General features: G+C 40.3%; 2 protein-coding genes across 2 annotated transcripts in view; both read right to left on the reverse strand.

Annotated features, from left to right (window-relative positions):
• The window catches only part of vma21 (vacuolar ATPase assembly factor VMA21), a 4,598-nt gene extending 68 nt beyond the window's left edge, over window positions 1–4,530 (reverse strand). The window contains exons 1-3 of the mRNA XM_044016998.1: window positions 4,363–4,530; window positions 3,288–3,397; window positions 1–881 (exon numbers count right to left, since the gene is read on the reverse strand). The exon at window positions 1–881 is cut by the window's left edge and continues 68 nt beyond it. Of these exons, the coding sequence (XP_043872933.1) occupies window positions 742–881; window positions 3,288–3,397; window positions 4,363–4,424 (312 nt within the window). The 5' untranslated portion in view covers window positions 4,425–4,530 and the 3' untranslated portion in view covers window positions 1–741. The remainder of the gene's footprint in view (window positions 882–3,287; window positions 3,398–4,362) is intronic.
• Window positions 4,531–12,679: 8,149 nt separating this feature from the next.
• Window positions 12,680–21,921, reverse strand: mtnr1c (melatonin receptor 1C). Its single transcript, XM_044016997.1, has 2 exons — window positions 21,444–21,921; window positions 12,680–13,907 (listed from the first exon to the last, which is right to left on the reverse strand). The coding sequence occupies exons 1-2, from the start codon at window positions 21,643–21,645 to the stop codon at window positions 13,042–13,044; spliced, it is 1,068 nt and encodes a 355-aa protein (XP_043872932.1). The 5' UTR covers window positions 21,646–21,921; the 3' UTR covers window positions 12,680–13,041.
• Between the last annotated feature and the right edge of the window lie 4,043 nt (window positions 21,922–25,964).

Genomic DNA, 25,964 nt, shown 5'->3' on the forward strand with positions numbered 1-25,964 from the left:
TCAATCCTCAATCTCACCAAACATATTCAATACAAAACATTAAATAGTCTGAAGTTTCAAAATATCTATAAAAAAAAAAAAGACTTGACAGAACAAACAAATGGATGATATTATTATAATGACATGACATTGTGAGAGGCGTGTTCCAAAATACAGCATTACATTTGTGCACATATGGGTTTAGAATCATAACTTGACACTGATAAGAAGTGAAATTTGAAGACGGTATGATTTATTCAGTAGCACAAATATTCAAAGAATAGACGCAGTGTTGTATTTTGGAACCAACTCCTTCGTACATACACAGTACAAGTACATACAGTGTGTGTGTGTGTGTGTGTGTGCATGCATTATCAAAAGCCCGAGATGTTTCCCTGCATTCCACACTCTTCACAGAACTTAGCCAGATGGCAACTTATAAGAAAATCTCTTTAAAAATATGGGCTGCCCTCTGCCAACAAAAGTTACATTTTCATACAACAGAAAGTCAGAAAGCAGATCTGCTGAGGCTGGTGACAAAAAAACAAAAAACACACATACACATCCAACAGCCTCTACTCCCCCGACCCTGAGAACTACACACTAGATTTAAGCTTTAACCACAAAGCTCAAAGTAGATCCCCTAACAGTCAGGTTGGAAGATGTCGTCATGTTTCGTGCTGGAGCCCGAGGTGTAGGGGGTCCGTGAGGATCCACGTCTATCTGTCTCCGCAGGTCTTTGCGAGCTCATACGGACGCGCCTTAATCATGTTTGCCCTTGCCTTTAGGTGCGCCTTCGTTCCAGGCCACATAAACAAACAAAGCCAAAACCACGTGCACAGCGAGCACGGCAACAATGGCGGCGTAGAAGTAGCTGTCAGAGCTCGACATCTTCATCGAACCTGGGACAAGAGGGGCGAAGAGGAGAGGATGAGTCAAAGAGATCAGACGACTATGTGACATGACTTCAACTTTGAAAGACCAAATATCTTGTCCATATCACAGCTGCTTTTTTTGATATTCATATTTTGCCCATTTTCGTTGTGTTTTAGTCTTGTTATCTGGCGTAATATTTTAAAAAACCTCACCAAAGAATGAATGTACTGTATTTTTGAACAGATATTCTGATAAAGTATAATACTTATTATAAAATAATAAGTATTTTTTCTCTGATATATTGACTACAGAATTCTTGATATTCATATTCATTCATATTTGATATACTAATCATCCTAAATTTCAATAGGCAACAGAACAGGCACAAACAATATTTGTGTAACTAGCGGTTCCTATTTTGGTCACTGTCATAAAATGACATGGCTTTAACAAGATGCCAGTTAGGACACAAGTACTTTTCCTCAGAGCTGGTGTTGTGTTGTGTCGTGACATCATAACAAGCCTTGCTATGATATGCTTTTTTTTTCTGGATATAGAATATTGCAATTTTTATGTTGATTTTCTGCAACAAAAAACATAAGAATAACACAAAACAAAGCCAAAAGGGAACCAAAATAAAGGAATCACATTACACTGTCCAAATAGTTGTACTATCATAAAGCCAAGTTTAAGCAAAACAGTTATATGATTCTGCTTCAAACTGGTTTGTTTTACCACTACTTTTTATCTAATTACCTGATATTCACCTTTTACGGATATGTAAGGGATCACTTTATTAGGAACACTAGTTTCACCCTTTGGTCTCCAACTAGCCTCAGTTATTTGTCACATGGTGCTGGAAACACCCTTTGAGTATCAGCTCCGTGTTTTATGTGATAACATCACAGAGCTTAAGCTGATTTTTCAGCTGTCAATTTGCAAAAAGATGTTTTTGTTGGATTCCGATCTGGTGACTGAGGAGGCCAGTGAACTACTCCGTTTGACCTTTTTACATGCTGTTATGCTGGAAGCAGTTATTACAATATACAAGTATAAACTGTGGCCATAATAAAGGAATGACAATGCTCTAACAGGCTGTGATATTCAAAATAAAGGTGAGAAAAATTTTGAATTCATTGCAACTTGCTCCTGAAAGATTATGTAATTCTCATTTGCAACATTCTTACTTAAAAAGAACATTCTTCTTCTTTTGGTTCATGGCAGTTGGGATGCATAATGTTCCATCTGTATTACCACCTCCGTCTGAGTCCTTACTCACCATTATTACTACTTCCCTGAAACTGCTCTGTACATTCCAAATTACTTTTGTTCTGCTTCTATGCTTACAGTCACATGGCCAGGTCAAAGGGAAAATGATTCAGGACACATGCTGCTACAAGGTGGTATAACGGGGGTCTACTTGCAATATCATTTAAAAAAGATTTCTAGGCACATTCTTTGGATTGTTGTGTGTGAACATCTCAAGAGATGCAGTTTCAGAAAAACATAAACCAGGTAATCTGAGACTGAAATATTTTTTACTCAAATCTTCTGACCTGGATCTTCCTGACAACATTTCTGCTGCATGATTGGATGAAGGGGGAAATGCATACAAAACATGTGGGTCTATGAGTTGTTGTAGGGGTATGTTAGCCCCTTGTGAATAATTTACAAATAGTGGTGTCATAAACATTGTGTTTAAAAAAATAAAAGCCAACAAATTGTCATACACTTAAATTAAAAAAAGTAAATATGATCTATTATAATATATAATCTTTGGGTTTTAAACTGCAAACAAAGGCTCAGAGGATCTTGTCCTGAGGGAATTCACCCGTCTTCACACCTTTCCAAGATGCATAGATGACAATGTTTCAGCGATACAGATGGAAAGACTCTATTTAGACAATCTATAGTGCATGCTCTAAAATGTGTGGCACAAGTGCAATAAGGCAATGTCCAACTTCAATTTTGCTACTTGATTCCTGGGTTTGTTTTGGGTGTAAAGCCAAGAAGAATTTTGCTTTTCACGCCCTTTAAAAGCCAGGTGTGTCAGATGTTTAATTTATGAATTTGTTCTCCCTTATATCACTCAATATACTGAATATGTTTGTGTTTAGGAATATGTCAACGTAGACAGAACTCATTTTCTGGAAAATGGTCTGCAGATTAATCACAAGGTGAAACCGTAATCAGATTTTCTGCAAGAATAATATCAATAATTGGATAACAACAATAAAACCTAATCAGTTAGGATCTGGTTACAATACAAAACTGATCAGGAACAAAGCAAAGACTTGAAGAGGAAGAGAGGAGCTTGTGGCAGCAACCTCCTTCCATATTCATTATCACTGAAACAGAATAACACCAGGGTGACTCATGCTGACCTGCAAGTACAAACAAGGTAGTGTTACAAACATTTCCCACAACCTTACCCTCAAAGATGTACGCCTTTGATGCAAAGTACAGTCCGATGGGTAATGTGACCATGAGGATAGTGAAGAACAGCAGTGTCTTGAGGGCTGAAACCAGGGAGCCTTCATTTCTGCAGAGGTGTATAAGTTCATGAGTCAGATGAGTTCATACAACAGCCACCTCACTGTTGAGAAGTGACTAGATCAAGACATACTATCTCCCGATGTGGGGATGTCCCTTGTCCTTGATTAATGTTGTAATGTGGGTTAACACCAAATTATGAAATGAATGAATGAAATCATTTGTAAACTCTGGTAGTGAAACAATCAAAAAAAATCCTGAAATCAAATCCAACAATCACTGCTGAAATGTATGCAGAATTGTGTTGTACATCAGATGAAACTTCAAAAATTTGAGCATGTAAAACATGCAAAGCTGGCACTTTGGTAAATGGGAAAATGGTCTATATTTAATTTTATACAGTGCTTTTCTAGTTTTGATGACTACTTAAAGCTGCTTTACACTACAGTTTTGCAATTCACCCATTTACACCCATACTCTTCACACTTTCATACAATGCCCAGATGTGGGACACCTGATTGTTTGTCCTTCAACCAATCTAATATAAATGATAGACATGGTTTATTTCTACTAAAAGGGAAATGTATACTTAGGAAAGGGATGACCCTCATTTACAATGATATCCAGTTAAGACACAGAGACAAAAACAGAAATATAAGCATTAACAATAATAACAAAGGCAATAAAATATAATTATCTTAATATTATCTTCTATGTTGTATATACTTACTGTTATTTTATTTAGAAAACCGGATATTGATAACGCTACATTTCAGCCCACGTTATTTCAGTGAAGTTGTGCATTTGGGGGACATAATATGGTTGAACTTAAAATTTAGTGTCGGCAGGTTTGATTAATGAAACAAATGAAGGACTCTTTGATAGCAGCAGGGACAGTTTCACTGCAGCAGGGACATGAAGGTGTGCGTCTTCGCTGACATACTGGGATGCTAAATTAGGCTGAGCTAATGCTAACTGCTCGTTTATAACGTTTGTAACGCCGTGCTTTCTTACCCTCTGGCATAAGGTGGAGGTCCGGCTGCGTAGTCTGAAGGTGCTCTGACGGGTCCGTCCATTGCTGAGCTGATATGAGGCTTGGTGTTAATTTAAACGCGCAAACGAGGACAGCTTATGTTTACGTTTAGCTTCGTCTGCGCAATGTTGTCACTTCCGCAGAGTCACGTTACGGGATCGTCACATGACGAGGTCTCGTCTCGCGAGATCAGACGTAGCAGCCTAAGCGTCATTCCTCAGCAATGAGACAGACAAACAGCAAAACTAAAGTAATAACAGGCATATTAAATTATACAAACCAGTTCCAGAATAAAACCTTTAGGAGGGTTTATTGGCAGAAAATTATTAAACTATATAGACTAAGTACATTTGTATATCACTCAAAAATAAAAATCACTTGGTTTTTGAAGCAAAAGAAGAAAATCATTTTATGTGTATGTATTTCAAGTAAGGGCTGTGTTTTATATTGGCCACGCTTTTTGGTTTATATTATTCATTACAAGTGTTGTATTTATGGTTAACAATTGGTTTAAGCTTCTGTTGGTGCTGCAATTGATAGTTTTACCTATTGTCATTAACAGCACTTAATGTAAAATTATATTTATATATATATATCTATATCTATATATAGATATAGATATATATATATACTTATGTTATTATTGAATATTTGATTTCAATATGCATCATAAACATGTTGGTTTTTTTTGGTTTTTTTAATTGTGAACTGTGTATCTTCCATATCAGAACAAACACTTTTACTTTGAAATTCTGTGAAATATCATCATGAATATCATTATTGTGTTACGGTGGAATATTGTGCTACGAATATTAAACTAATTTCCTACTTTGTTAAAACCTTTTCTCATTTCCTTCATTTGCACCCAAAAGACCTCTTTTGAGTTTGAGACCCCTGATCTATAGACATGAAGCGTTAGTCCATACACTACAGTTGGGGCGCGCCCATTATGACTGCTCAGCACATCAAGAACTCTCCAAGAATTAGGCATTTATGTTAAGTTTCCAGCAATGAGAAAAGTACATCAAAACTCTTTGTATGGCATGCCATCATTTCACAGGACAATGATCATACGGGTCAAAGCAACCAAAGAAAAATAAATATAATTTTCCATAAATCATTATACATCCCTTGACTGGCAAAGTATTATGTTAAAGCTGACACAGAATCCAATATTTCACTGTGATGAGGCTCAGAGCCTGAAGAGCAAATACTCTGTTCAAGTATGAACTGTGTGTTCTTATTATGAAAACACTTAATGTCAAGTCCTAGGCTGACATTTCTCTCTGTTCCTCCTCTTCCCAGGCTGTAAATACACAAAACCATGAGTCAATCCTTTATTAAAGGATCATTTATTGCGGGAATTAAAAATATGACATGACATAACCTCCATGTCCTCATGACGGTGTGTGCACAATGCCCATGTACAGTGCTCTTTTTCCCCTTCATTCCTGAATAATGCAATGCTGCAGACTTTTTCTGGTTCAATTTGCAGATGTTACCGAGTCATTTCGTCCATTTGGTGCCAACTATACGCATTTTAGTGTCAGTGCACCGGCTGTTTCTGGTTGAATCTCCATCACTGAGTGTCAGTGAGTGGCTTTGGCTTTGTTCTCGACGGTCACGTGTTCAGCAGGTTCCTCAAAACACATTTCATGTGAGAAGACGCTCACAGGAGACCGGAGAGAATCACTAAGAACAATCCAGAGAAGTGTGTTCTCAATAGTCATGTTGCTCGTTGTGGCAATTCTAATCACGAGGAGTTACTCGACAGAAGACCAAACCCTGACTCAGAAGACATGGTGCATTGTTGCAGTGAAATGAATTATTCTCTGATCTGTTGCTGGATGAAGCAGTGAGAACATTTTTCACAATTATGTTCTGCCCTTTTTGTTTTGTAATGAATTGTGCTTTTTCCATTCTAAACCCTCCGTCACTCCCAAAAAGATCAGACACACCACTGGAACACTGCTTAAGAGCTGTAGATATGTTCTTGTCACAGGCGTTTATGTTTTGACATCTTTATATACTCAGTGCTCGTACACTGCGTCATTGCATTTTTGTGCCTGTCAAAGGAATTATTATGATGAAACTGATAAAGAACATAAAGTAAGAGCATAAACAATTTTTTCGATGTTGATAATTGCTTAAAATACTTCATAGATTCTTTTATTATTGAACAAAGGCCTTTGCAGTTATTAATCTGCACCAGTCCCACTCATGTTATGTGTATTGATTTGACTGTACTTTGTTGTCTGCAAAAAACAAATATTAGTCTTTTAACGTATCTTTTCTTCTCGTGGCAGAGCAAAAATATCTGAACAAACAATAAGCTATTAGAAACGATTTCAGATCAATTCCCTGGATATATTTTCTCTGGAAACACATGGAAAACATGAATTTGAAGATTATTGCAGTGATCCTTGGGCTAAAAAGAAACACAAATCACAGAAGACAAAGCTTGTGCAGTCACTAGACGCACATGTTCATCCTGTTATGGTGGGTTTGGGAATTTGAATAACACAACGGGTTCAAAAAATAAAAGCCCTGTTCTCGATGGACTTGCAGTGTGTATATGTGGTCATTCAAGGGTCTTCTACTGCAAGTTCAAGTTGTCCTTCCTCATGGATCCAGACTTCTGACCCTCTGGTAGTGTTTCTCATGGCTCTCTCTCTGTGTCTGGACTCCGATGCCTTTTGCATTCCACATGTCACATGTGCTTTCAGTCAAAGCAGAGGCACCCCACACGCCACACCTGTTGTTTTTGATCAAGCACCAGTGTCCTTCTGCAGGACATATTTATAGTGTTGTAGTGCAGGACCATTGCGGTAAATGAAGTTTCCCTTTGAAATTAGAGTACGATATTTGATGATTTTCATATAGTTGTTCACTTACAGCTGCCACGAATGGTGAGAGGATGATTAACTGTATTATTTCATGTCAGTAAATCTATGAGCTGGTGTATTGTTTCCGCATGCTACCACAATGGAAAGTAAGTCTTCTCATCTGATGAAGTATTACCATCTAATCGTTTTCACAGCAGCCAATGAGACACATTTTTAGCAGGAAAAGCACACAATTATTACTCATGACAACACACGCACCCTGAAACTGAGGAAGCAAAATGGAACGCAGCCATCGTTTGTTAGATTATTTACACCAGTGGTTTTCATGTTGGGGACACACGGTAGTGCAGTGGCTAGTATTGTTGCATCACAGCAAGAAGGTCACTGGTTCAGATCCCGGTTTGAGGGTCTTTCAATATGAAGCTTCCACAATCCAAAACATGTAGAATTGGGGATTAGATTAATTGGACGCACAAAATTGACCATAAGTGAGACTGTGAGAGTGATTTTTTGACCTGTGATAGACTTAAATCAACTAAAAACAACCAAGGTTGACCAAAGTGCTGTACAAATAACAAAATAATAACAGTCAAAACCATAAAACATTTAAAAACGATACAGAGCGTAGTAAAAACACATAAGAAGCAAAACAAACAAACCAAAACACTGGGAGTCCAACTCAACCTGTGTTAAACCAGATGGAGTAATAGAAGCTCTTTTTTTTTAAAAGGCAATTTAAAATGCCCAACAGTCTGGGCTCCTCTAACGTGGCAGGGCAGGGCATTCCAGAGCCAAGGAGCTGCCACTGCAAAGGACTTTGGGACTTCTAAAAGCAGTTGGTTAGCCGACCTACATGCTCTGAGTTCAGCCAGATATTGAGGTGCCAGCCTTTAAAATCAATCCTAAAACAAACTGGTAGCCAGTGGAGTGAGGCCAATATTGGTGTGTCATGCTCACATTTGCACTTCCCAGGCAGAAGACGTGCTGCAGTGTTCTGCATGACTTGCAGGCGAGACATCAATGATTAATCGATGGCAAAGTAGAGGGAGTTGCAGTAATCCTGGTGACCTCTTGCCCTATGTCAGCTGGGATTGGACCCCACGACTCTCATGTGGAGATTAAAGCAGTAGAAAATGGACAGGTTTTCATACTGTGACCTGGCTGCTGTTCAATGAGCCCATAATCTGCAAGAAATCAAATAAGTGTATTTCACACTGTTTCAAACTTTTGTTAGCATTGATTTTCCCTTTCAAACACACTTAAGGGATTACAATTAAATTAAGAGTCTGGGCCCAGAAAGAGGAATTATCTAAAAAGAAATCTAAGATTATAGGCGAAAACAATTAAGCATCTCACAACTCTTGGCACTTAACTTGTGACCCTCTGACGCCAAGGTCGACACCTCAATATGCTTTAAAAGCTCTGCTGCATCAGTGTCATATCATCAAGTAATGTAATCTGGTAATAAAAAAAAAATGTAAGCAATTCTGTCCGAGGCTGTTCCTCTGCAAAAGAAGTACTTGTGCTTTTGCTTTTGAGTATGTGTAGTTGATTATACTTAGTGTGAACACATGACTTGTGTATTGTGAATCAAAGATCTTCTTCAAGCCAGTTACATAGAACTCGGGCCTCAGCAAGCATTTTGTCAAGTAGAAGTAGAAATAAATATTTACAAATCCATCCATACCCCAGCTCTCTGTGTATGAACTGATCATAAAAATAAAGACAATAAATCTGACACAAATAATCACTATCATCCCCCACTTCCTGCACTGCCTGACATCCCTGGACCCAAAACACTCGAAACCTCCTGATATTTTTGTGACCCTGAGCCCGCCGGGACATGTACGCATTCATCATATGCATGAGAACACAGGGAGAGCTAAACCTGATGCACAAAATCCATTAGGAGACTTGCTTTTGTGGCAGCAGACCCACAGTGAGACCCCACTGCTTGGAAAATGCACTGCTGTGCAAGAGCTGTGGAAATTCCTCTGTGAAAGACAAGAGGAACAACCATCAGGCCATGTCACTGTTATGCCATATAACGGCTCATTGTGCATCCATTTTGTGTTAATCACATTTGTGACAGGGTTCCACCGCTGTGGAAATAATCTCTAGCTCCCACAAATGAGAATGTGTTTCTACGAGGTCTCTCTAGAAGAGAAGGGAATGAACCAGTAAAGGAAGAAGAGAGGAGTATTATTTTTTCCACATGGCTTTGCACATCTGATTCAAAACAACTTCATGATTTAATAATACAAAGCTTTGACATATCCTTATATGACAACATGTAGGGATTTAGCTGCAGAGCAGCAGCCAACGCAGGACTAAACAAAGCTGATGTTACAGAGGGAAAGATAAAGAAAACCCCTCTTAGAAAGAGAATGTGACTCTCAGCCTGACAGACCCACATCCATTAAGTGAAATTGGCAAAATGAAGTGACGAGTTATGATGGATCTTATAGCATAGGACAGCACAGATAGCTCACACTGTCCTTGAACTTAACTGTAAGAAAAATGTCTCCACAAGCTATTGCCTTTCACATTAAATCACAGGCAAAATGACAGTGTGGTTGGAGAGACGAGTCATTTCAGCTTTTCATCCCAGACTTTGGATTGTCTCCTGATTTATCTTCTAGGGAATATCTGTCCTGCCACGTTATTTTTTGTTTTAATCAAAATGCCATTTCCTATCTTACAAAGATATATATGTGCGTGTAAACAGGTACTTCTTGCTCTTTATAGAGAGAGAAAACAGTCACCATGTTATTTTATATATATATGTATATATATGTTGTTTTTTTGTTAGAATTAAACAATCCAGATATAATACACAAATAAATCATTTATTGTCAGAGTATTTATCAATCTCCTCATCTTAAAAAAGCAGAAGAAGAAAACACCATTTTCCAAAGTGAAGTTATTTTTAGATGTCTTAGTAGGGAACAGAATGCATATAATAGAAGAAAGAAAGAAAGAAAGAAAGAAAGAAAGAAAGAAAGAAAGAATGTAATGTTGAGAGGAAAGAGAAAAAGAAGGGTGACCCTGCCATTAGTCTTTGACTCTGGTGTGGTCGAGCCAACACTGCCATCTCCCCTCAAGCCCCTTTAGCCACTCATCTGTGGCTGACCTTGCACTGGCATGTGGACAGCTTCTTTCTTCCACATCAGAGACACTGATTCGAAGACTGCATGGCAACAGAAACCATTTTGTGTGATTGCTGCTGCTCTGAAACTTTGACAGCACCTGACTGACTCACCGAGATTGGATTGGGATTCATGTTCCTGCATTTCTAATCGTCCGTGAGGCTTCAGTTTATTCATTCATCAGACGACGTATCCAAAACTTAGCAGCAGAATACAAAAAAGATCTGACGGCAAATGAGGAATGTGCTGAAATATTTATAAATTAGACACCAGGAATGTGAAAATGTCTTTAATATTCCAGCAACAGTGCATCATATCAAGAATGTGTCACGCTGACATGTTGAAGGCTCCCTGTGAGGTGAACCGCTCATAGTTTGTTCGCCGCGTGAAAGTTATGCTGCTAGACTGTCAGAGCTCATCTCAGCTCGGGTGACATGTTTTCGGGCACAGTTGCACAATCAGAAAATTTCATCTCTGGCTCCCGATGCATATCATGTCCCTGAGGCATTTAATATACAAACACCCTGTTTTATTTATCGTCTTTTCCTCCCCCATTCCCCAAATCATTCAGGTTCCAGGGCCCCCGGGGGGACGCCTATAGGACCTTTCAACTTTTGAGTCTGAAAAGCTAATACGCTGCTATACACTGAGGATACACTTTTGCTTCCCAGACGGATTGTCTGAAATGGTTGAGAGAACTGAACTTTGCAGACAACAATGCATACCTGCCATTAACACACAAAGCCACTTCTGAAATTGTAGTGTTTGCTGCGGTTTCAAGTTCCTCAAATTAAAACCAGAGCAAACGCTGCTCCACGTCTTCCCAGCGCTTTTTATGTGAGGGTAACATTACTCAGAGGACGAGCCTGCGGGTGAGAAGACAAACTGGTGAAATAATACCGTTACTATACTCCCAGGGATATGCACACACACTGAGAACTAAATATGAGATTCAACTTATGAACCGACACACGTATATTAACATTCTAAATCACTCCAATCCAAATAACAGCGTTAACTGAACCGAGAACTGAATGAAAGAGTGTCAAATTAAGAGTTTCATTGAGTGGAAATGACAAATCCTTAGATTCTCTCATCATGAACATCTCACCGTGTAAAAGATCAAAGACACTGTGGTAATAGATGATACATATTTATTTTGTTGTCACTGCATCACTGACATGGGCTCACTCATGGTCAAACAGTGCAAATAGGCAGCGCATGTGATGTACACATGCCACGGTGTGACTTGAAGAGGAAAGCCTCTCATCCAAAAATAGGCTATATGGTATGTGCTGAATCTGTTTGAGGGATTTTAGAGAAACAAATCTTGCAACTGATTCCACTCCATGGTGCAAAAGTTAGTTATTTTCAGTGAATAATGAAAGGCTTTTTTTTTTTTTGTACTTTTCTACCTTCACTTAAAGTAGTCAGTGAGTCTGTCTTCAACGCTGCATTAACTTGCGTAACTTGGTAACCTTCTGCTTCTGTTTGGTCTAACTGTATTTGTATCCATCAGTCCTTCATCTGAAAACAGCTCCACTACCATCAGACCTGATTGAAGGAGCGTTTGTGTGTATACAGCAGCAGAGCAGGGGTGGGCAGAGGTAAGAGGTGTTTATGCCACCAAATTGCTGAACGACTTGTTTTTGAGCAGTAGAATTTACCTCTGAGACTTCTTTGTGTCTTTAGTCATACTGCAACCTGTGTGTAGTCGTCTCACTTTACTAGTGCAATGTTGCTGTCGCCTCCAACAATCTTGACAAAAAACAAAACTACATTACATTGTGTACAGTGTGGGCATGTCACCGGGCGACACAAGATCTAAACACCGCTATAATGAAAAACACATTCAGTCTGTTTACATGCATGTTAAAAGTCTGATTTATTTTAGTCAGACTAAGACAATAATTTGGTTTTCTTGATGTCATGTAAACACGTTAGTCCTACAAAAATCTAACTAGTCTAAGTCAGATTAACATACCTGGATAATGCGATTCATAGTCCGGTTATTCCTGCATGCATGCGCTTAGTCAGACTGGAGTTGGACTTGAGGTCTTGATTTCCTCTCCGGTCTTTGACCCGGAAGTGGAAGGAGAGGACCTATAAACTGTGGCGGCGACGTCTTTCTTTGGACAACCTAGTAACCACAAGAGCCATGCTCGACCTAATTTGTATCACAATTAGCATGAACAGCAGGTACGAAACATACAGAACCACATCACGTCCTCATTCTTCTGTGACGTAAATGTCAACAGGAAACTGATTCAATAAGCACTAGCTTATAGAAAAATACAGCGCCACTTACGGAGGCGGAGTCAGACATACGCGGCCAATAAATTGTTTTTTTTCCACCGCACGTATACTCGGACGCATCAAGTTGTCTGATTGCCTGACTCAGTCGAGCTACGGCCGCAGCTCGATTAAACTGTGCATGTAAACGTGAGGATTGTGAAGAATTGTGTGGACTCATATCAAAATAGAGCAGGGCTGGTATCACAAAGGAGTAGTTTGCACCGGTGATGGAAACTGAAGGTTGTTTTATGACTGACAGAAACATGATGAAACAGTGTCCTCTCCTTCAATGATAAACACCGTATGAAAAGGCACTTGGTGAACCATTGCAGACTTCCACAATGAGGCTCCAGACACACGAAACAGTTATTTATACATTCATCTCTGCTACATTATTGTTGGTTACAGCCGGGGAGGGCTTCGTCTTCAGGCCCTCTGTAGCACACCTGGACGTCTCCATGAGGAGCAAACGCGGGAAGCAAAGACCAAGCAGGATCGTCTTGTACTCTTTGCGGAAGTTTTGGTTTAGCAGTCCATATATTATGGCGTTGAGGCAGCTGTTGAAATATGCCATGAAATAGCTTGTGATAAATAGCCACTCAGGAATGTGGGGTGCCACTTTGGCAGGATTTATGGCTACAGCCAGTCCTATGAGGTTCAGTGGTGCCCAGCACACAGCGAACAGCACAAACACCATGAACATAGTCAGGAAGTTCCTCACGTCACTTGGTTTCAGTTTGGTCCTTTGCTCCGGTTTGACTCTGTGTTTCACTTGGATCACCAGCACCCATATCCTCATGTAGCAGTAAGACACCACCAGCAGCGGGATCAGAAAGTGAATAATCACCACAGAGATGGTGTAGTATGAGCTGACCGTCTGGGCGAAGGTGCAGGAGTAGATGCGGGAATCGTACTGCAGCGAGCCGACGAAGAAGTTGGGCACAGTGGCGAGGGCAGTGAGCAGCCACGTGAGGCCCAGGAAGCAGCAAGTGTTCCTCAGGCTGCACACGCGGTCATAGTGGAGGCTGTGGCAGATGTAGCAGTAGCGGTTGATGGCGATGGCCGTGATGTTGAAGATGGAGCCGATGACACTGATGCCCATGATGAAGCCGCTGGCCTGGCAGTGCAGGTCACCCATGGTCCAGTCATTGTGGAAGATGGCTGTCAAGACCAGCGGGTAGGGGTATAACGCCACCACCAGGTCTGCTACAGACAAACTTACCACGAAGATGTTGCCTGGAGAAAGAGAAGAAGTTTAGAAACACACAGACAACAAGAACTGGACACACAATTATGCCTTTTCACTCTCCACCTGGGTTAGATTTGTTAAAATAAAGTGGCTCACTGGAGTATGACTGGGATTTCCATCATAAAAGACTATCATGATTGTGCCTTGTGCTCCTTCTCAGACTCATGGTGAGGCTTTAACTATAAACTCTCCATTGAACAACTCTGGATCCAGGAGAATATTCTTGATTTTTGCTCCAAAAAACAACCAATTACTTTTCTTACAATGATGGTCTGAAGTCCAGCCCACAGGACAATCACAGCCCTCAGTGAGATTTTGTAAGGCCCGCAGCTTCGGTTTTATAATGCATTATTTATAGCCAGGGAGGGACTTGTCACGAGTCACCCCCATTAGCCTCCATTAGCATAGCTGGTAAGGAGTTCGAAAGGAGTTTTTTTCATTTTCTCACTCCTGCGTGGCTTAGATTTGGTTACATTTCCATTTAAAAATTATAATTGGGACAATGAAAATGTAATTCTTGTAAAACAGTGCATTTTTGCATAAATGTTACTGTTTAAAAAAAGGTCTGAAGTGAAAATGAACTCCTGGAAATCTTCACATTATCAAATCTGGCCCTGCTGTGCTTAATGACACTTAATCATCACAGTCTTTGACAGTCTGTGTGACTGAACGAGCCTTCATTTGGTGGGTGGCTTTGGTTTCATTGGTGTATTTTACATATATTTATCTATTTCTATCAGTAAAGATTTCGATGTGTGATTTGAGCAGTAAATCTCAACCACTGTGGGATAGAAATGTGGTCCAGATATTTATGGCGCCCAAACTTTTCCTACCTTTTTCATTTATCACCACCATGACGTTCATATTTATAGTAGTGAATGTAATGTTTTGATATTTTTGGACGGATTCCCATCCACAATAATCACTTGTTTGATTTTGTTGGACCGTCCATTGCAATGAAATTGCGCAAATCAAATGGTTCTTTATTTTAATATTGCGTTTCCCCTGACAAAAGACAGAGCAGATTAGTACATACAAACCAGGACATGGGTCATTTTAACGTTCGATTATATCAAAACAACTTCCTGTCCTCCTGGGGTCTGAGTCTGTGGTCGTATGACACTGGTTCTCCTCAGAGAAAATGACGTCTGATGTTGTTACAGTGCAGCTGCTCTGAGTGGGGGATAAAACAATAAATCAAATTCTAATGCTGTGTCAGATAACAATTAAGATACCAAGAACATACACTGAACTATAATGCAATTTAATTGCTGTTTTGTAAAAGAAGTGCCAGATCAGATTTGAGGAGACATTGTGCAATAACTCATGAGCTACACTTTTTAGAAGCTAAGGTTTGTGATAACGGAGATGAGTTTGGAGCAGGTTTTTTAAAGCTTTTTAGCATTTAGCACACACTTTGTCAGAAAATAAATATATAAATCACTTTTTTGCCAATAATCTGTGAAGGTTCACACATAACGTGGCTCATTTGTTATATTTAGTGTCAAGATGTCGGGGGTGCTGCTCGGTGATTGTAATATGAAGTACCTCCTGAAGATAAAATGTGAACGCACGAGGCTCTCGCTCGCTGCAACAGCAGCTGAAACAACGCAATGGGTTTAAAGTCGTTAAATGTCGGGCATCAATCGGCAACGGTCGAATCCTCGTTATAATCCCGGGCACCACAAATACAGCACAGCTACAGTCTAATGTTACTTCTACTTGCCCAACTTAAGTCCTAAAGAAAATAAAGAGTATACACTTGTACGCATCATTAAATGCAATATGCATCATGTTATTTGTGAAGAGGCTTGCCACAGGTCTTCACAGATGAATACAGGCTACTAAAACCACAAGTCCTTTCTTAAGCCTGATGAAATAAAGCATTTGTTCTTCATCTTCTAGCTCAGTGGGCAATATCTGTCAGATTGTGTTTGTGATGCTCACAATGTGCATTTGCCATAGTGCAGAGGTTTGATTCCTCGCTGGCATCATGTGGCTCGGTGTGGTCATGTGTGCTGGCCAGACAGACCGTGCTCCAGAATCTTCTGCCCCCCCCCCTTTTGTCACAAGAATGAGCTAAATGCTAAAACACCGCTGAGAAGAAGAACCTTCTTACCTCTTGCTGTTCAATAAATCAAATTAACCCTTTAAAACCGAGCGTACCGCTGACGACATGTTGGCACAAGCCTAACTTTCTGTCAAAGTAGTTACGCGACGGTTTGGTTATTATTTCACTCGGAGAATCAGCATCTTTGTCGCCAGAGAGTTGGTAGAACATGTGTACAAATGTTATTGTAAATACGTGTTATACTGTTCAAATTTCAAAATTAACATGCACAATCTGTTGTTCATGTACAACTAGAGTGTTTTTCCTTCATTTTAATTTGTTAAAACTGTGCAGTGAATTGTTAATAACTGACAGATATTGAACATTATTCTGGGAAAATGGGCAAAAGCACTTAGTTACAGAACATTCTCTGGTCTTTTTATGGTTAAAATAATCAAAAGTCCAGACGGACATTGTGGACATTGGGTTAGGTGCTAAAGGGTGAGGCGCCTCACACCCAAACTTGCGGCACTCACAGCAAAATGTTTGTTCGTGTAAAAGTGCCACCAATATAGATACTCGCGTGCCGATACACCAGAATAGAGTCATACCTGCTATTGTTGTGCTTTTATTATCAAGTGTGAGTTGAATGGATTTAAACCTGCATCCTGACTGGTTACAGGCCAACAGGGACAGCTGACACTCGGCCTTTAAATCCTGTGACACCATTATCTGATCTCACTGTGTCGCTCCCAGAAAACTGTCAGTCAAGAAATATGTTGCATCAAATCAACAGATTCTTGCTTTCATTTCTTTTTTGAGATGAAAACACAAATCAAAACTCAGCTCTGATTCACCAGAATCACACCAGGAGGTTCCTCTCATCACCCCCACCATCCGTGGTATAAAACTGCACGTGAGCATATTTATAGCATATATACATATATATATATATATATATATATATATATATTAAAGTTCCTTCATTCATGTTGAGTGAATAGTTCTCTTTTTTTAAAAGAACAATGTTGGAAAGTAACAATGGAGCCGCAGCGAAGCAAGAAGGGGATAAAGATGCGTGCGTATAGCGACAAACACAAAGCAGAAGATACAAAACAAAAGCGTGGCAGCTGAGGAGGAGGACTTTCAATCCCACAACTTGCATCACTGTGTGCACATGTGAATCCCAGGGGCTTATGTGCCTCTGTCAAACCCACCATCTCTGCGCCACCACTTATACTGGAAATGTGATATGCTACGCTTCACTTCAACCAGCTCTATTTTTACACCTTTGAAGGAAAGATGAAATGTTTGTGTGGGAGGGCTGGCGGTGCTTGGATCCAGATGAATGTCAACAGTGTGAGGCTGATTACTACAAGTGCCTTTTTTTTTCTTAGTCAGTCGAGTGATCGTGAATAAGTAAAGGTAACCGTTTGGGAAGTGGTGAGGAATTAGTAGTGACTGTATACACTTCATTAACCCGTGTTCATGAGGCCCCGGGGGAAAAAGTTTAACATTGAAATGACTCAAGATGCTTTTTTGTGATAGTGTGGCCTTGTGTGAACCAAAACACCAGCGTCATCATCAAAGGCTGTCCTCCAATCTGACCCCCAATGTCTGAAAGGGTATTAGATAAAAAAAATCAGACCATCAAGACTCAAAAAGAGTCTGCTGTGAGAGCTCGGTCACAAAAAAAGGATTGTGGATTCTGTAGACTTGCATAAAAATCTCACCACATTAGAAAGGAAAGATTAGATGTAATCAAAGACTGTGTATAAAAATGGATGGAGCCTGCAGTTAACCACATTTTCTTGAGTTAATCGTCTCAAACGCTGTTATGATGTCAATTATGTAAATGATATTTACATTAAGAGGATAATAGACGATGAAAACACGGTGCACAGTGGACAGCAGGTGCCTGGTTGCCGGCACGTCTGTGAATTTCCAGTTTAAATTGCGAGCCTTTAAACAGAAGCAAGCAGAAGACTACGTCCATTTTTTGAGTCAATGTAAACATGACACGATTCACTTGACCCAGGTGTGGTCGGATAATCCTAATCTGACACCTCAGAGAGCCAAATGTCGTCCAGTATTCTGTGGCCAGGAGAGGACGACGTGTTTAATGTGGTGTGCTAAGTGATATTCCCCTCGGACCTGTGCTGACAATTTAGATCGGGTTCTGGTTTGACTCACAAGTCCACTGAGTGTCCCCGTCTCACCCTCTGGGCGCATCGAGGTTTTATTCTCGACTGTGGAGTGACTCAATGTGATGTGTGACTTCACAAAATTCACACCCTGACCTTAAACACCCCCATGACCCACAGCTCCTAACATTGGCTGTGCATACCCAGAATCTTTATTTCATTCTTTCCTACATCTGCTCCCAAGCCCCCACACACACACACACACCTCTACACACACACACACACACCTCTATACAAACCCCCTCACCCCCTGTCATCAGTGCATTTTGAAGTCTATTTTTAGTTTGGTTAACCCCCATTGGCAGGCCGATCTGCACAGAATGGTTCACCAGTTCTCCTCTCCCCTATATGTGTTGTAAACGACTTTTATTTCGTCACTCAGATTCACCAGCGTCTCCCAAATGTGTGCACATGCGTGTTTTCTTTTGTAAAGGCTGGACACACAGGAGGGAGCACGCAAGGCGAGTATGTCCAAGTGAAGCAGAGCGGAAGGGTCTTGCCGATGTGTGTGAGCGAGCAAACCGGCAGTCAGAATAGTGTGTGGCAGAGAGAGGAGATGGAATTCTTCCCCGGCAGTCTGCTTGACACAGATTCCCCCACAAAACTGTACCTACTGGAGGTCATAAATCATGTGTTTCTGTCGGCCCAGGGGACGCCGTCCTTTAACACTGCGCCTGTCACCCCTTAACAAAACATCCATCTATCAGAGAAAGTGAATTTCACTGGCGACAGATTTTCTGCAGCTGCGCAGTGTTCCTCAGCTCTGTCCATTGTTTTCCTTTTGGAGACGCTGCACAATTAAATATTGATTCAAAAGGAAGCCAAACCTATAAATAAGAACAGAGAGGAGATTGTTGATAGGCTGAGGACAGTAACGATTTCGGGGACTCGAGGACACACGTGGAATGAAAAAAAAAGAACACTCATAGAATGAGATTGAGCGAGTTTCAGGGTGATGGACCCTCGTGTGACCGGGTCTGCCAGTCAGTCAGTCCAATTAAAGACGGAGAACAGTGACATGAGGTCTGCATCAGTGCACCGTTTAGAGTCTTGCCAGTGTTGAGAGAAGACTTTTGAACAGGCCATTTAGCCCTGCCTCTTGTTCAAGTCTAGCGAACTGTGTCATAATTTTTTTGCAAACCAGATAATCAAATTATTTTTCTGGCTACTAAATGTCTGACCAAATTGCTTTTGGCTGGTGCACACAGGCGCAGGCTGGACGTGTTACGCAATGTATCGCAAATTGTAATTAAAAGCTTGCCACTCCGAAAGCATTTGCTGACCTAATCCTGCTGCCTATGATTCTGCACGTTCCAATCAGCGTCATGCTGGGATTGTTGAGTTGAGTCTTTTGTCTCAACACAAGGTTGTCTTGATTTTTATTTTCCCAGTTAGGAAAAGTCTTTGGAATTGTCCCTCGTTTCATGTCTCAATGTTTGCTCTCGTCAACATCATGGGGTGTAATCGTAAAACGACAAGCTAGTTTTTGTGTTGGTTTTTTTTAATGATTCTTGTGACTATACTAATATAAAACATGCGTCGTGATCATTTTCTATTTCTTTCTTCTATGTTTTCTATCGATTTCTACCTTTACTGCTGATTGTTTTCGTCTTTCGTCTCAACATAAGGTTTTCTTGATTTTCATTGTCCGAGTTTTTGATGTCTCAATGTTTGGTGCCGTTCTTCATCATGGGGGTGCAATCATAAAATGCTTTTTATGCGATTTTTTAACAATTCTTGTGACTAGAGATTAAAACATGCATCGTGATGTTGTACCTTTTAAACCATAGACCCTGCAGTGCCTCACTGCTTAAACTGTCTGTGACTGATTCTTCTGTCACTGCATTTGTGCGGGGTTTTCCACAGAAAACAACAAACAGGCTTTGGGTTTCATAATGTTATTAGTTTTGGAAACAATCAACAAAATCAGCATGTTTCAGTTCTATGTCCCATCCAAAGCTCCTTTTGTTGAAAATAAACTGAAATGTTTTGGACTTCAGATCAGATGTATATAAAAGACATTTCCAACATAGGAGTTAAAATATATAGCGCATAACTTTGGACTACTGTGTGTTCACTGGTTATTGATTATCTGTGACACCTGTGACCAAAGCACAAATATCGAAGACTTACACATTTACTAAAACAACTTCAATTCATCGAGATTTTCTAAAGGTAGCTTCCAGTGAAGCAGCCAAGCACAGGTCTTGTATGATTTCGACTTCTCGTTTGAAAGGAGAATCCTGTGATATATCTCTTTGTGTAACTTCAACGCGTTAACGTGAATCATTTCTCACACTCACAGTGAACAAATAGACATTTTTAAAAGTGTTAATCACTAATGAAAGATTCAAGAAATGATGACATGTGTTGCTCATTATAATTTCTCTCTCAAATATGCCACAGCTTTCTTTGTCACAATCTCAGACAGAAATAAATATGTCAAAGTGATGATCATAAACATTCCCTATGCCTTCACTATACTGTTTGTCAGGAGCCATCAGAAGTAACACAAGAAGAGTGTGAAGGCTGTGATGGACCTTAAACTCACATAATGACACAAGAGGCCATGCACACAATACAGGTCCCGATCTAAGGAGGAAAGTGATTCATCTGCGGTGAAGAAACCGTGGCTAAATCCAGACGGCGCGGAGAGGGAGTTATTATTCATGAAGAGATGCAGACGCAGACAAGCGAGGCTGAGGAAACTCCATCACACTGGGACTGGAGGACTGAAAATCTGAGGTCACACACACTATACGTCTTATATTACATAATTATAGTTATGAATGAAAAGTGGAGAGCAGGACACATCACAGCCTATGGGTCACTGACTTTGTCGTAGATGTAAATTGATATACTTACTGTGTACGTGTGTAACATCAACACACTATAATATTGTCATATTTCATGGTGTGAGATTGTATTTTTTTGTTCCTTTGAAACGCTGCATTGATAAATATTCTTCACAGAGGTTTAACGGTTTGGTGATTTGGATCGTAAGAATCTTTTATCCAATATATCATATGATTTTCCCTGGGTCAGAGCTTTTGTCTCATGATTTCTCTTTCACATCAGTCATTTTAAATGAAATATCAACACTCCATGGCATATAACATATATTGTATACTCAAACAAACAAATAAATAAATATCTTAATGTCCACAATGGAATATTGGCCATTACAGCTGCTTTCCCTGCTCATGCACAAACAAAAAGTAGGTCAATTTCAAATAAATCAAACACCTGCTCTCGTCCTCATCCCTCACCTGCATTCCGGAGCTTCTTGTTTCTGTACACGGATAAGATGACGAGGACGTTCCCCAGGATGTCCACCACGATGGTGAAGATCAGCACGCTGGCCAGCGCAGTGGACACTCCACTTGGGGGTGAGGCGCTCAGTCCACGGTGGTCGCTCTCATTCCGGGACAAACAGTTCGACGCGTTCGCATCCTTCACCTCTAAATCCATCTCCTCTCCTCAGGTTGCTGCGGCCATGCTGGCAGCGGAGCAAGGTTCAGATGAAGGGAGGGAGACAGAAAGACATATTCACAGTACAAATATTCAAGGACTTTAAAGTGCTGGGACCTCTTGGAGCAGCAGGACGCGACTCCCGACGTCACGGGCTCATGGCTGAAGTAGTCATACACTTTACGCACGCAGGGAAATTAAAAGAAAAAGGAGCAAATGGGAAAAAAATTGGTAAGGAGGTTGTTTCAGCGTCGTACTCCGTGTAGTCCAGTTATGAGTGACCGGGGCGTCTTGCGTGCGCGTTGCTCCATTTCTGCCAAGAGAGCTCGTCCTGACCAGGAGGCATGTGAGCGCTCTCCTGTGCGTAATGGAAATGTAAGAATGCAAAGAGCTCACGCACAGCAACGGATGGCCCCGTGTTTTCTTTCTTGGTTATTAATAAAATCAAACTAGCTTCACCTTAGGTCAGATATAGATGCAAACATTGTGCGTAATCGCCCCCTCAGCAGCCTCTCTGTACCAATCTCATTAATCCTCACATGAGTTCCGGCTGACTGGTGTGGGTGGTGAAGCAGTCTACCTTATTTTAAAGTTATTAACTGCACTCGTTAATAACTTGTTCTAGCTTCTTGTTGAACTGAACTGAAGAGGTTTCCATACGTATGGAAATGGCGCCTTCATGTGTCCATCAGAGACTCATGCACAGGGTGGAAAAACAAGACATAAAAAAAAAGATTTATCATGCTTTAAAACACTGAAGCATGGAGAAATTTAAGAAAACATGTCTATACTTTTTAATTTATTTTTATAAAGCAACAGTCTGATCTGTAAAATACAGGGAAATGCAGCTTCCCAAAGCCCCGCAGGCGACCAGGGACATGTACAAATGTCTCAATGTGTCCAAGAAACAAACCCGAAAACCCCAAAGAAATGATTACATTTAGTTGCTGTGATCATCGTTGTCCACTGCACTGATTTCACAGTGACAAACACTGTAGCTCTTTTTCTTGACATTTAAAATTCACACGTAATTTAATTCCAAATATATAATGAACAACAGCTTCTTCTGTTGGTGTAGTGGTTAGCACTCTTACCTTTGCAGCAAGAAGACCTGGGTTCACGACCCGGCCACAACATGGGTCTTTCTGCATGGAGCTCTACAGGTTCTCTAGTTTCCTCCCACTGTCCAAAAATGCAAACTGGACACTCTAAATTGACCGTAGGTGAGAGTATGAGAGTGGATGATTATTTGTCTCTGCATGGTCCTGTGATGGACTGGCGACCTGTACCCGCCTTTCACCCTATGCCAGCTGAGATTGGCACCAGCGCCCCCTGACGACCCTCATGTGGAGAATAAAGTGGTCGAAGATGAATGAATGAATAAATGAATGAATAAAGGCCCTGTTTGTGAGTGAGTCCTGAGCAATGTATTTGTATTCATTCGAAAAGCTGCCTCGTGTTCAGATGCCTTGGCCAACCATGGTTACAGGGGACATGATCACAATCTCCCCTTCTGTTTCCTGAATTATGGTATTGAGTTAAGACCAATAATGTGTTTTTGCAAAACATTATGTCAAGATGACCTTTGACCTTCAGTATATGAATCATCATTATTTTATCCAATGAAGGGATGAAGGAAATCTGACAAAAAAAAATGTCTTGTGTAATAAGTGTAGTAAAGAGATTCTTTCTGTGAGGTCACGGTAACCTTGATTTCTGAGCAGCGAAATTCCACTCAGATCATCTTTGAATCCAAGTGAACATTTGTTCCAAATTTTAAGAAATACCTCCAGGGTGTTCCTGGGATATGTCTAACTTCTCCTGACCACATGGTGCCTGTGATGGTGAACAGTGTCAGTGGATGAGAGAGAAAAAGGATGAGACTTCATTTTCATTTGGAAGTAATAAATAATCCAAGACTGACCTGTCCGGAGTTTTCATGTGAAACTGTTGAAAAATGACAGCAACCATTCTTTGACTGTCTTACATTATATTAAAGGGATAATCTGCCACATGCGCAACTGTTTTTATGGACCCGACTGTAGACCAGATACTGATTTTCATTGATAACATTGCTGCCATCAGGGACGGAAGGAAAAACTGATTTTAATCTTAAAAAAAAAAAAAGTCTATCTCTATTTAAAGTCTGCAATATTTATTTTCTTGCCTTTAGATGGTATTTTCTGACCGGAAAGTGAATTTTGTTTACATCCCGTGGAGAAAATCAGTTACTTTTCATCACAGCTTTTCAGTTTTTAATTCCACTGCTGCCTCCAGAAGGAAATTGAGATATGTTATAGTGTGACTTTGTAGTTTGAAGTCTGTGTTACACGCAGATGTCTCCACCAGGTAAAAATGCTGATTTTCTCTTTGGACGTTTTATGTCCAAAGAGAAAAGAGAGGGGGAATTAGCAGTTTACAAACTTCAGAAATCGCTGTCTAACCATGCGATAAATACATCATATTCTTAAGATCTATATTTGTTTAATACACGATTGAATGTTGTGTAACGTGAATGTTGAGCTCAACAAGTTGCCCCATGGGGATAAATAATAGTTTAGCAGGTGCAGATTTCTGCTAATTATACCCATCATTTTTTATCTTGTGGACATACAGGCGGTGTTTGGCTTTCTGCTGTCTTGTTTGGTGAGTTTGTGTCAACACTGACATCACAATGACACTGTGATGGTTGGATGCTAACCAACTTCATTTAATGGCAAGAAAAAAAGAAAAAAAAGTTATCATGTTCTTAAGATATTGTGGACTTAAGCAGACATAGCCTTTATTCCGAGAACCTTGTGATAAGGTTCTCCTGTCCCTGCTGGCAGCCATTTTAACAGTGAGAGCAAGAGTGCATCTCCCAGTCAGACCCAAGGAATCAGTATTGCTCTTATTGATCACCTTATACAACCACACTTGTGTAAAAAACAAACTAGTGAACAAAAACATCTGACCCAGCTTTTTGGCCTGCAGTGAATGGCACAAAGACACACACACACTGGTGAAGATAGTCAAGCGCATACAAACTAAAAATTCCTTGAAAGAGACTAAACATTGAACTAACAGTTCATTTTTAGGTCAACAAACACTGCTCTTCTACTGCCTTAAATTGTTAAAGACTTAAAGTCATCCACTCAACCGAACCACACCTGAACTAAAGAGACATGGAACCAGCCCTGCTCAGTCTCCTACTGTGTTAGCTGCAGCACGTTGTTTTTTGTTTTTTTTTACGTATTTGTTGGTGGAATTTTTCCACACTCGATGTGAGGGTCTAAGGACCGACTGTAAAGACCTAATAGGCAACTTTTGTTTGTGATGTCGGGCTATATTAAAAAATAAATAAAACTGAATAGAATTAAAAAAGTACCATGGTCATTTCAGGGACAAACAGACGTGGATAAAGATTTACAAATGATATTTTTTGTTGTCAAAGTCAAGGACAAACCAGTGTTTATCCGTGGACACACGTACTATACAAAGATTGTAAAAGGCAAAATCGGGACCATCACAACAGCTGAAGACGCGCTGCTCCCCAGAGATGTATGTTTACAACCACAGCCATTAATAACTTGCTTTAGTGTCCTCCTGAACCATAGAAATGGTCCCTTGTGTCCAACAGAGACTCTTGCAAAGAGTGAAAAACAAGATTACAGCCAGCATGCTTTGAAAATGTCATTTTTGATGAATAGATTATCGATTTGATTTGTTAATTACAGTAAAATGCCCACCACAGACTCCCAAAGCCCACGAGACAATGTGTACAAATCTGTGCTTGTGTCAGAGCAACAATTCCACAACCCAAAGACACAATTCAGAGACAAAAAACAGCTTTGATGAGTGGATGCATATCTGCTCCGTCTCCACAGCTGGAGACATGCAGCTACACAGGAATTAGAACAGTTGCTCCTGAATCGTTTACCCTTTTTGTTGACGTTCAAAAGACCACTTTCACAAGACTTTTACACAGACACGTTTATTCTGCCTGCGACCTGGTGACAAATAAAGAAGAAGAGTTTGTGAAGGAGCCTTGTCTCTGCTGCTAAAACCAGACAAAGTACATTTGTTCCAAGGTATGAGCGTTTGCCCCTGCTGCACTTCAACTGATCAGCCAGGAACATCAGTTTATACTGATTTATACTCACTGTTAGGAACGGTGAAGACACTGCTTGGACCCAAATGCATGAGACAGGAGACGCGAGGAGTCTTTATTTCCTCTTGAGAAGGCAGGCGAAAAGAAAATCACTTCTTTACAGAAGGAGAATAAACAAGACTTGACTTGGCACAAAGTTGGAACCTGACGTGAACTCTAAGAGCATAAA

This window comes from Solea senegalensis, unplaced genomic scaffold (assembly GCF_019176455.1).
Source record: "Solea senegalensis isolate Sse05_10M unplaced genomic scaffold, IFAPA_SoseM_1 scf7180000014943, whole genome shotgun sequence".
Classification (NCBI taxonomy): domain Eukaryota; kingdom Metazoa; phylum Chordata; class Actinopteri; order Pleuronectiformes; family Soleidae; genus Solea; species Solea senegalensis.